This window comes from Typopeltis vanoorti, chromosome 2 (genome assembly GCF_054136105.1).
Source record: "Typopeltis vanoorti isolate ZY-2024b chromosome 2, IOZ_Tvanoo_1.0, whole genome shotgun sequence".
Classification (NCBI taxonomy): Eukaryota; Metazoa; Arthropoda; class Arachnida; order Uropygi; family Thelyphonidae; genus Typopeltis; species Typopeltis vanoorti.
In genome coordinates this window covers 131,820,509-131,833,565 of record NC_143550.1, presented here as the reverse complement: position 1 = coordinate 131,833,565, position 13,057 = coordinate 131,820,509, and the positions used below count along the sequence as shown (strand labels likewise).

General features: G+C 34.1%; 1 protein-coding gene across 2 annotated transcripts in view; it reads right to left on the bottom strand.

Annotated features, from left to right (window-relative positions):
- Positions 1-13,057, bottom strand: part of TppII (Tripeptidyl-peptidase II) — a 583,232-nt gene that overhangs the window by 538,577 nt on the left and 31,598 nt on the right. For both annotated transcript variants that reach the window (XM_090408276.1, XM_090408286.1), the window contains exon 3: positions 1,725-1,820. In XM_090408276.1, coding sequence (XP_090264402.1) covers positions 1,725-1,820 — 96 coding nt within the window. The remainder of the gene's footprint in view (positions 1-1,724; positions 1,821-13,057) is intronic.

The window sequence follows — 13,057 nt, the reverse complement described above, 5'->3', positions numbered from 1 at the left end:
AATTTGTATATTAATGATATAGAGAATGATTTAAAGGCAAATATTCAGTTGTTTGCTGCTTTGCAAAAGGTGTTGGACAGCAAGGAAAACTGTTACATAAAATTGAGCTTCAAATGGGAGTAGAAAACAATGCAAAATTGAGTAGACAATAGTTGATAGAAATATCCTGAAGGATGATTTGAATAAATTGGAAGTGTAGGCAAAGGATAATGGTTATCAATTTAATGCTACAAAATGTAGGTTATACACTTCAAGATAAAAAGATTACAAGTTTTGTATCATGCTGAAGGTACTAGATTACAGGAACTTACAGAAGTAGGGATTTTGGGGGTGATAGTGAAAAGAGGAAATGGTGTGCAGGTAATTAGTAGTCAAGCTGCAGTTTAATCACAGCCTTAAAAATAGGCTACACCATTGGCTAAAAATAGGGAAGTTATCCTTCTTTATAAGGCTGTGCTTCAACTGCAGTTTGACTACTGTGTGCAGATTTGCCACCTGGGTTTCTTGTGGATTAGAAGGTGGTGAACAGAATCCAGGGACAAGTCTATGGAATGCTCTGAAAGTGTCTCTGTAGGCTGCCCACCAAATAATATATGGGAATGAATTTTATGATAACGTGTAAGGCCTCTGGACCTCTAGAGAATGATCCAGCTACCATTTATTTGGCCAGATCATACATTGAAAAAGTTCAAATATATGTAAGAGGCTAAGTAATGGATAAGGCTTATGAGTAACCAGTCTTTTGCCTACTGAATTTATGTATGTCTTACTAAAAAAAAACACTCGGTACTAACATTTTTCCATATTCCATATTAAATTCCATATATTAAATTTTATTAATTTGAAACTTGATCCAACCAGTTTTGCTCATACAAGAAAACTGTTTCTCCAAACCCCCCAAGGTTTATAATTAGCACCAAGAGGATATAAAATTAAATAACAGTAGAGGTGTCCAAAAATTGAAAAAATCATTACAAAAGAAACTAAATTCATTCTAAACAATAATGCAGTTGCATAGCATGCATTTACTGTCATTGGGTATCATGAAAACCATGTATTTAAGATGAAAGAGAATAAACATTTTGAAGATGACAGCACATTAAATACCTCCACTATGGTAAAACAGGCCTATCAGACCACGCACTCCAAACATGCCACAGAATCAACTGGAAAGTCCCTACACAGCACCAAAACCTGGTTTGAGAGAAAATTCAAAGAAGCTTGTGAAATGCTAAAACATTATCCAAACCTGAACAAAAATGATGGATTAATCATTCCAAGCATGTGGAGGACCCATCTGCAACCCTTATAACAACCAGAGTAAGCCCAGTAGAAAATCTCAATATGAGAAGACTTTAGTTTTAATTTAATTTTTAATTTATTTGTATTGTAATTTTTAATTAATTAATTAAATTTTTTTAAAAAGTTTTTCCTGCAAGAAGTCAGGGTAGGTTAAAAGATTAACCAGTATCTAGATTCATTTTACCTTTGTGTAGTGCAGTGTGTCATGTAGCTTGTATCTTATACATATGCATTTTTCCTGATGATGACCTCAATACAGAGTTCGAAACGTCGAATGTTACTTTCCTAATGTTAAGTAAAGTAATTATTCTAATGTGTGTTGTGTCTCCATAAATTCTTCACTATGAATAATGAATAGGTAAAATATGACATTTGGGAAGGAGGTTGAAAATAAAGTGAAAAACATTTAAACTGAGCCTAACCTGAATTCTATCTCTTAATACTTTACTGTAAAGCTCAAATCCACTTTTAACTCCAAGATGGTATTTGTTACTCGGATTATTCCATGTTGGAGGTATCTACAAAAAATTATTAAAGAAAGGTATTAAGTGTAATATTTTTTAATAATGTATTTAGCATATTAATAACATAAAAATGTATGGTCAATATTCAATCAATCTTTATAATTTAATACTTACTGTTTGCAAACAAACATGATTTTTCTAGTGACAAAATTAAATGAAATAGAATTTATTATCTATAGGAAGTAACAGCACATATAAACAAAAACAATAGATAATGTCTAAAGCAGTGGTTCCCAACTTTTTTCCACTTGCGTATCCCTTTTAAATCCATTTCCATAAATTGTACCCACTTGTTTTTAAAATAGCTGCTTTTAAATACTGACGCTTTTGTTCAGTGCCTATCTTAATGTAACATAGTTACTTATACTCAGTCAATAACTGAACTAATAATGCGTCAATAACGTCTAAGTCAATAACACGCACCACCGGTTGGGAACCGATGCTCTAAACTAACACAATTTTAGCACCAATTTATTTTAGTTTATTACACGCACGTACACACACACATTTTGTAACTCTTGCCTACAAAAGATTGTTAACCTAATAGTACATTAGAACCATGGGTTAACCAAGGATTTTTTTTTTACTTTTTTACGTGTATTTTTATTGCTATTTATTCTACCTTCAGTTAGAGAGCAAACTTGGAACTTGTTCAAGCCACTTCAGGCCTCTAATAAGTGAACAGTGGTCCCACAATGGGCAATGAAATTCATCTCTCGCATAAAAACATTCACAAATATCCATGCCTACAGCAGGATGTGAACTTGCAACCTGGAGCAATTAAGCTAACTAGTCAGCCAACCAGGACAGCAATGTATAATATAGATCCATTTGCACTCTTAAAATTAGTCATTTATTATAAAACTGCAAGGACAGGGAGAGGGGCAAAATTATCATCAGTCATTATTGATCCACTATTAGATGAAAGGCTTTTCAAGATTACTCCAAACTGTTCAATGAATTTTCTTCCCTATGTCACTCCTGATTTCATCAATCCACTGCGATTTGGTTGTGGTCATTTTTTTTCTTCCTGTGGAATCCAGTACTTTCTTTGGCCATCGTTGGTCTTGTCTTCGAATATACCCAGACCATTGCTACTACAAATGTTTCAGTGTTTCTATAATGTCATTAGAGACTTTAGTTCAATTTCTTATCCAAGTGTTGTTTTTTGTGATCCAGCCTTATAATACCGAACATATCTCTTCCTGTATTAAATTATGCTGTCCTTAGTTTGAGTTCCCTTTACATTAATGTCCATGTTTTTCAGCTATATGTCAATATAGGGAAAATGCACTGGTTAAAAACTTTCCTTTTTAAGCACAGTGGTAATTATCTTTTGAATATTGACTGTAATTTTCCAAACTTTCCGGCCAAGCATTGTTCATCTTTTGACGACTTCTATGGTATTCTGATCTAATGATATCTGCATTCCTATATAATGATTCACTTTTTTTTAATGTGATTCCCACTCATGAAAGGTTGTAAGCTTATATAGTACATTAGTGCTGTGGAGAGGCTAGGGATTTTTTTTTTTTTATTCTTAATTTTCTTAATATATAGTTATAATTCTTAATAAATAGTTACAGGGAAGAAGACTGAAACTGTGAGTAAAACGAGCACTGCAAGTGCTCCATGATGATGTCAACTTAAATCCGAAAGGAAGGTCAGCATCTGATATTCCTCGTTTGAAAACAAGAAACAGTCTTGAAAATTGGAACTTGGAATGTGAGAACATTATACAAACTAGGAAACTTTGACAACCTTATACAGGAAATAAAGACTTAAAGTTGATGTGATGGGAATTAGTGAAAGAAGATGGCCTAACACGGGAAAACTAGAAAAAGATGGCTTTACATTTGTATATTCTAGTGGAGAGAAGCATGAATATTGAGTGGGTTTCATGATTAAGAAAGACATCTTTAAATGTGTAATGGGGCTGTGGCCCATAAACAAAAGAATAATACAAAGCGTCTTATCATCATAATTATCCAGGTTTATGCCCCTACGATGACTCACAATGATGAAGAAATAGAAGATTTTTATAACTACTTACAAAAATCTATAGAATATGTAAAATCAAATAAGATACTCATAGTGATGGGTGACTTGAATGCAAAGGTTGACAACCTTATACAGAAGGGAAGGTGAGAAGGAGAAGAAAATCCAGTTGTTGGAAAATTTGGACTAGGCGACAGAAATGAAAGAGGTGAGAGACTGATACAATTCTGCATTCAAAACAACCTATGCATAATGAATACTTTCTTTCAACATCTGAAGTGCAGACTATATACTTGGACACACCCAGTTAACTCTATAAGAAACCAAATAGATTTCTTAATGATAAATAACAGATACAAAAATAATATAACCAACATAAAAACATACCCAGGTGCTGATATAAGTTCAAACCATAACCCTGTTGTGTCTACTTCAAAAATTAAGCTTAAAAACATTTCTAAAAACAATCATACTGAAAGACTTACAGCTCTGAATATACCTGACAACATAATGGTGTTTAATTCAGAAATTAGGAAAAAATTAGATCATGTAGGATATAAATCAGAAGACAATATACTTTGTAACACAGAGGAAATTGAAAACAGGCAGTCAAATTTTAGAAGTACAATATATAAGACAGCTAATGAGGTTATTCCAAAAATTAAATACAATAAGAAAAAACCCTGGATGACTGAATCAATACTAGAACTTATGAAAGACGAAAAAAGAAAAGTACACAACAGTATAGAATATTCAGCAAAATTATAAAAAATGAATGCAGGACGGCTAAAGACAAGTGGCTAAATGAAAAATGTAAAAAATAGAGGAATTGGACAAGAAACACAATAGTAAAGAAATGCATAAGTCAATTCAAGCCCTGACAAATAAAAAGAAAAATTTCAACCATAATCCTTATATAAAAGATCAAAATGGAAAAATGCTACTAGAGACACAAGATATCATAAAAAGATGGAAAGAATATGGAAAAGAACTGTTTGACTCTGATCACACAGACGCACCAGATATACAAAATATGGATGGTGAACCAATTACATATGAAGAAACAGAATACGCTCTAAGTCAAATGAAAACAGGTAAAACACCAGGCCCTGATCGGATTCCTATTGAATTGTTAAAGAAAGTAAATGAAAACACACTTAATTACCTAAAGTTATTTTTAATAACATCTATGATACAGGATACATCCCTGATGATCTAAAGAAATCCATCTTTGTCACTATTTCCAAAATTCCAAGAGCTTCTGAATGTTCAGAATACAGATTAATAAGTTTAACAAGCCATGTTACAAAATTACTACTGAGAATAATCCTAGAAAGAATAAAAGGCACCTTGTCAGTAGAAATAGAAGACACTCAATCAGGTTTTCAAAAAGACAAAGGTACAAGAGAAGGAATCTTCTCTTTTTTTTTTTTTTTTTTTTGGGGGGGGGGGGGGGGTAGCCGTTGGCTGAGAAAGTGTTGAGAATGTGGTTTAGTTCTGTGGTTATGGCATTGTCATTTGAACAGATAAGTTTAGCCCTGTTGTGTAGTGTCTTAATGACCCCATATTGTTGCGAGGAGGAGTGGTGGGATTGTTAGTGAATGTATCTGCCTGTATGGGTGGGTTTTCTATAGACTGAGAAAACTAAGGTTCCATTAGGCTGGCGGGTGACTAGTGTGTGTCTAAGAAAGGAAGGAAGTTGTTTCTTTCCTCTTCCAGGGTGAATTTGATTCTGGGGTGTTGGCTGTTTAAGTGTGTTAGGAAGGAGAGGAGTGCATCGGAGCCATATGGCCAAATAGCGAACACATCATCAACATAGCGAAGTCAAATGGTTGGTTTTTGTGGGCAGAGTTTAAGGCTTTCTCTTACTACATCCGGTTTCACTAATACAGCCACTCTGGTCTTGCTGACCATGTGCTGGATACCTGCTATAGAATACGGTGGAAGAAAGCCACGATAATACATCATAGTAAACACAAATATGAAAGGCTTTTCATGGAATCAGCTTCAGACCTAAGAAACAATCCAAACCTCAACAAATTTGGATGCATGAGACTGCATCAAATTTGGGAAACCTACATCAGAAGACCTTCAGCCCAATCGCCCAAGAATACCAACATCCCGCTAGGGGGGGGGGGGGCACCATCAGGACTTTAGGAGAAATAATAGCTTCCTGCTTCTTCCTCACTTACTGATTGTTGTGCCTGCGTGCACGTGTCTTGTTCTTAAGTTCCTTGAAAATGGCAACATGACGTTGCCGAAATATTGAAGTATATTAAAATAATTTATTTTAATGTATATCCTAGTTTACGTTGTAATTTTCTTAAATTATTTCATAAAAATGCATAACCAACGTCTAAGCCTTTCCACGAGAAAAAAGATCTATGTATAATTACAAATATATACTGGAATCAAATGGCCTCAATAAGATATAAAAATACATCTTCTGGCAACTTTGAAATCAAAAAAGGAGTAAGGCAAGGATGTGTCTTATCACCCTTACTGTACAATATATATAGTGAGCAAGTTTTTAAAAATATTTCAGAACTGAAGGGTGTAAAAGTCAGAGGTAAGAACTTCGACAACTTCAGGTATGCAGATTTGAAGATTATCTTCAAAACTTAGTCACAGAAATTTACAACAGAAGCTTAGACATGGGACTAATTATTAACCTAAAGAAAACAAAGTGCAAGATTGTATCAAAAGAACCAATAAATAAGAAACTAAACATAACTGTTAACAAAAAGAAAATTGAAGAGGTTCAGTCTTTTATATATTTGGGACAAATGTTCACAGATAGAGGAAATTCCCTTAAAGAAATAAAAAGAATAGAGATAGCAAGAAAAGCCTTTACTGATATGAAAACTGTTCTAACATCCAGAGACATTAATATAGATACAAGAAAAAGATTAATACAATGCTATATCTGGTCAAGCCTTCTCTACAACAGTGAAACTTGAATTCTAAATAGAGAAGCAGAGAAAAAATAGAAGCTTTCAAAATGTGAACCATCAGAAGAATGTTGAAAATACCATGGACAGAGAAAATGAAAAACGAAGATGTTTTAAAGAAAGCAAAAATGAAAAGAACATTAATGAAAATAATTAAAGAACGAAAACTTAAATATTTTGGACATCTAACTAGACAAGAAGGCATTCAGAAATTAATATTAGAAGGAAAATTGAATGGAAAAAAGGCAGAGGTAGACCCAGGAGAATGTGGTTTGAAGACATTAAGGACTGGACTGGTTTGAATTACCATAAATGTTCCAGAGCAGCAAAAGAAAGAAAAAGGTTCCGTGACATGGTTGCCAACCTCCTTCTAGGGGATGACACTTGAAGAATTAATTTTCTTTTCTTTTTTTTTTTTTCCTTTTTTAGATAGTTTAGAAACCATACTCTAGAGACAAACTGAAGAACTTGTTTTAATCCACTTCAGGCAGCCAATATGTATGGTGGTGGTCTCACACCAGGCAATGAAATTCATCTCCCACTGTTTGTTCAACTTCATCATCATCGATTTTTAAATCGATTTTTAAATCGATTTTTTGGGTCTTCATTAGGTTTATCTTTAAGTCAGCTGCTTGTAAGCAATTTGGAGTTAACAGACATGAGTCTGTAATTCGTGTGGACTTAGAGAAGTAAGATAAGTATTTCATCTAAGAAGCATAAATAGCTTAAAGATTAAGTTTATCTTTAGTTCTTTTTTCTTTCCAATCAGAAGTTCGAATATTTCTTCTAAACATACTGCGAATAGTTTTGCAGATATATCATCACTGGGCTTAAGCCTTTCTGTATTTCTATGCTGATGCTAGAAATGTTGCAATTAACATGAATTGATGTTAATGGAAATTGATACTGAAGAATTGATGTATGCTGATGTGATGGTTCCTTGAATGGGTCCTCCTCCATATGTTGATTTCGTAGTGTCCTAAGTATTTCACAAGTTTTTACTGAATCAAAAGTTTTCTCATAATCAATAAAACCAAGACATAACGGGAATTGGTATTCAATAGACCATTCAATAATAATTTGTTGTACAACTTGAACATGGTCAACTGTGCTGTTGCCACTTCTAAAGAGTGTGCCAATTCTTTTTTGGATGTACAAGATAGAGAGCTGCACAAAGCTCATGAGCCAAGACTTTTGGAAACACTTGTTAAATTATTGATAGCAAATTCATTGTTTGATACTTCTTTGTCTTTCTTCACTATTTTTTTGTGTGTATCAAAATAGTGGTGGCCTTTTCATGCTCTTGATACAAAAAAATTTCATGTTTGGTATCTAGTCCACTAGGATTAGATACATGGAAACTACTAATGTTTCCATGTATCTAATCCTAGTGGACTAGATACATGGAAACATTGTGGGTGGAAGTCACATTAAATAATAATAATCTTGTCAGAGATTTGAATTTATTTAAAACACATTTTTAACTATGTGGTCTTGCTATCAACAATAGAACTTATCAGTTATGGGAACAAGCATTTTATTATGACATACATATACCATTTTTAGAGTATATGAAGTTCATGAACTGAAAGTTTGGTGCTTGTTTATGAACTCTTCCAAAACAGTTTCCTACAGATGTTGGAAGTTTTTTCTCACTTGCTTAGACTATAATAAATTTACTTATTAAATAATTTAAGGAATTTACAATGTACATAGGATATAAATTAAATTAAACTTTAATCTATATTTCCAATATTTCAGCAACGTCACGTTGCCATCTTCACAGGAACTTAAAAAAAGGACATATGCACGCAGGCACTACACACAGTAAATGAGGATGAAGCAGGAAGCTATTGTTTCTCCTAAAAGTCCTGATGGTGCCCCCTAGCAGGCTATGTAGGTATTCTTGGCCATTGGGCTGAAGGTCTTCTGATGTAAGTCTCCCAAATTTGGGGCAGTCTCATGCAACCAAATTTGTTGAGGTTTGGACTGTTTCTTAGGGCTGGGGCTGATTTCATGAATAGCCTTTCAAATCTGAATTCACTACGGTGTATATTTGAAAGGCTATTCATGGACTCAGCCTGAGCCCTAAGAAACGGTCTAAACCTCAACAAATTTGGTTGTATGAGACTGCCCCAAATTTGGGAGACTTACATCAGAAGACCTTCAGCCCAATGGCTAAGAATACCTAAAAAGCCCACTAGTGGGCACCATCAGGACTTTTAGGAGAAACAATAGTTTCCTGCTTCGTCCTCATTTACTGTGTGTAGTGCCTATGTCCACATCTTTATTTTAAGTTCCTGTGAAGATGGCAACGTGACGTTGTCAAAATATTGGAAATATAGATTAAAGTTTAATTTAATTTATATCCTATGTACGTTGTAAATTCCTTAAATTATTTAATAAGCATGTTTAACCAAGTCTAAGCCTTTCTACGAGAATTATAATAAATTTAGTTTAATCCTTTATCCAAGTGTAAGCAAACAAACCTGAAGTACCTTCACCACGAGTTGCCTCAGTCCTGAAGATACTTCAGGCACAAACTTTGTTTGCTTACACTTGGATAAAGGGTTAAAGTAAATTATAGTTTTCCTACACAATAGTAATAAGAATCCTTTTGTACATTTTATGTGCAATACATATGAAAACTTTAAAGTTATGTCTAAAGGGATAGAAGTAATAAGTTACAATGACTACTACTGGAATATTTGGGTTGATTTAGCAGTAACTGCATTACTTGTGGATAAATAAAAAAAAAAGATACAATAAAGCACTGCTCTAAATGGAACTAATATTGAGATATAAGCAGATGACATGATGATAAAAAATACTGCAACAAAGTAACACTTATGTAAGGAAAAAATTATTTAATACTCTACTTAATTTTCAGCTAGATTTCCTAGCCACTGTCAATACATATAGAGGAAAAGAGATAAACAGAATTAGAACAACATTTAAAATGCAAGTATATATGACAATATATATACTATTAACTGCAGGAGGATAAACTCCTTCTGCAGTTAATAGTATATTAACTAGAAGTTAATATACTATTAACTTCTAGTTAATAGTATATTAACTTCTATTTAATATACTATTATATTAAATAGAAGTTAGAAAATAGCTTCCGTGTAACTTTAGATTTATTCCAGTGCATTCTATGCCTAGTGGATAAGGCATGGTTTGCAAAACTTGTCTGATTCATGAAGTAGAATATAATCTTGATGCTCTTCTAGACTACTGTTTCACAAAGCGTAGTAAGTGTACCCCAATGGGTATGCAAAAGGTCTTTATTTATTTTTTTTTTTGGTGGTGGGGGAGGGGTTGTTACAAGTCACTTTATTTTAAATTTTGATTATATGAGGGTGGTCTGAAAAGTTCTCAGCCTAACAATGAAAAAAAAAAGAAATTATAATTTCGAACTTATTTTTATTTTTCAACATGATCTCCCTTAAGACTAATGCTTTTATTCCAGCAATGATCTAGCACCATTATCCTATCCCTGTAGTGGTTCTCAGTAAGATCTGCAAAATACCCCTCTACAGCTACAAAATGATTTAAAGAAAAGCGCTGACCAGCGAGGAAGAGTTTTAGTTTTGGGAAGAGATAGAAGTCAGAAGGAGCCAAATCTGAGGAATAGGGTGGATGTTCCAGCAATTCATAGTGCAAATCCCTTAATTTTCCCATTAACAAAACACCTCCGTGGACAGGTGCAATGTCCTAATGAAAGGTGATTTTTTTCTTCTGTAAATCTGGTCTTTTCTCACGAATTTTTTCGTGTAGTCTGGTTAAAAGATCGGAATAATATTCCCTAGTTATTGTTTTACCCTTTACAAGATAATTAATAAACAAAATGCCTTCAGCATCCCAAAACACTGATGCCATGATCTTTCCTGGTGATGGAACTGAGTTTGTCTTTTTTTGGCACTGAACAACCGGCTTCTGTTGGTGTTTCCACCGTTTTTACTGCTGTTTGGATTCTGGTGTGTAATGGTGAATCCAAGTCTCATCCATAGTAATAAATCAACGCCCAAAATCAGTTTTATTCTTGTTAAAATGCTCCAAGCACTGTTCAGAGATTTTCATGCAAGTACGTTTTTGATCTGCTGCGAGCAAGCATGGCGCCCATCTTGCGCAAAGCTTTTTCATTTGCAATTCTTCATGCAAAATATATCCTACATGTTATTTTGAAATGCCTATAGTCTCAGCAATTTCACCCACTTTGACTCGCTGGTCATCCAATACCATATCGTGCACTTGATCAATAATTTCTGGTGTTGTTACACTTTTTGGACGTCCTTTACGTGGATCATCTTCCAGGCTGGAACGGCCACATTTAAACTCGGCAGCCCATTTCATAATTGTCGAAAATGAAGGAGAAGAGTGCCCATAAACTTTTATGAACTTCGAATGAATTTCTTTTGGTGTTAAACCTTCTTTTACAAACAATTTTATAACTGCACAATACTCAATTTTATCCATTTCAAGGGATACAGACAACACTTTTGCTTCAGACAGCTGATAAAACAAACTACTTGATAGAATGACTTGCAATTTCACATGGATGCTTATGATGGATGTACCAACTCAGAAAAAAAAAAATCTTGCAGAGTGTTGCCATTTATGGTCAAGGCTGAGAACTTTTCAGACCACCCATGTAGCTTTTTTTAATTTTATATTTCTGTCACCATATTGAAGGAGATAAGTGAAGATATATTCTTTAATTAATCATTTTAATAACTAAAATATTTAAAGGAAATTTTAAACAAAATGTGTCTCTTTTCATGTGTTGACTGATCTCTGTTAGGGTTGGGGTCAGGTTAACGGCACGATCGTGTTTCAATTGTATTGTGAACTGTTGCATTAAAAGTTCAAATTCATATAACTCAAAACACACAGTCAGAACTCTGTGGTATATTTTGGAATTACCTGTATCTTAAATTTCAATGGTCCTTAGTGATTGATTCACCACTCGTACATGCACTATACATGTTTTGGTGCTCTGAAATCTTCTACCTTTCCCTAATTAATATCTTTGCAGAGCTGGGTTTTGTGGTGGACCTTCTTCTTCACCCATGATCTATGTAGACAATTCAAGAACTATAAATGTGGCAGTCCTGTCTTTCGAGATGTTTCTGCAATGGGATTTCCTTAACAAAGTGAAGAACAAAGAATTTGTCCATTTTCTAATATATGATCTATCCATGTGTAGGCTGCCCAGTTTTTTTTTTTTAACCAGAAGTTAAGCCTACTAATGCTATTTTTAGGTTCAGCCAACAGAACTGTTTTCAGTGTATTTTAGTGATGATATTTTCTTGTATTTAGCTATAACCTCTAAGGGCAAATAGTTGCTTTAGCAATGTGTGCTTTAGTATCATGTTTAGACCAGCCATCTCTGTGTTGTACACTTCACAAGTAAGTAAATCTTTCTACATCTTCCAATTTTTTTATCATTAACAGAAATTTTCATAGGCCTTTTTCACCTAAGGACTTGATTTGTAAATAAGTGCCTTAAAAACTGTGTAGATTCTCATAACTGATGTTCATTCTCTGATATTAGGTCAATGTCATTGGTGATGCTAAGATTATTGATTTTTTACCACCAACTGTCAAAACTTCAAAGAAATTTTCTATTTCTTCCTCTGAATGGTTACTGTCCAGTGCATATATTTGGATTATTTTAATTGTTTGACCTTTTTCTTTTGCTTGAAGTTTGGCTGTGATTATTCTAGGAGACACTGGTTTTATTTCAATTACTGAATGTGTAAGTTTCTTCTCAATTAATAATGCAACTCCTTCTCTGTGCATGTTATCTTTTCTTCCTGAGAAGTATAGTCTTCCTTCTGGTAAATTCATGAATCTCTCTCTTCACCAATGTGTCTCTGATAAACCTAAAATACTCCATTTCAGTCTTTTTAAATTTTCCTGGACTAATTGCAATTTTCCAGGTCAGTATGATGATCTTATGTTGAGGGTGGCTATGTGTTTCACACCCTTGGCTAACCACATTGCTGATTTCTCACCTACTCTATATGTTTTCGAGTAGGCGCATTGGCTGTCCCATACGCAGTAGCACTATCTCGGTTTGTAGACTTTCTCAGGCTCATGGAAGTTACTGGCATAATAATGTAGCCAGCTTGCCATGCCTCTGCCATATCTTTGGTCCACAACTCTTTATTCTTTATTCAGAGCAACCATTTGGGTTTCCCCCATCCGTCACCCGCGGGACACGCCTGGTAGGAGTGTGGTCTCCCCCAAGGGAGCCCCATATATGGCTAAAAA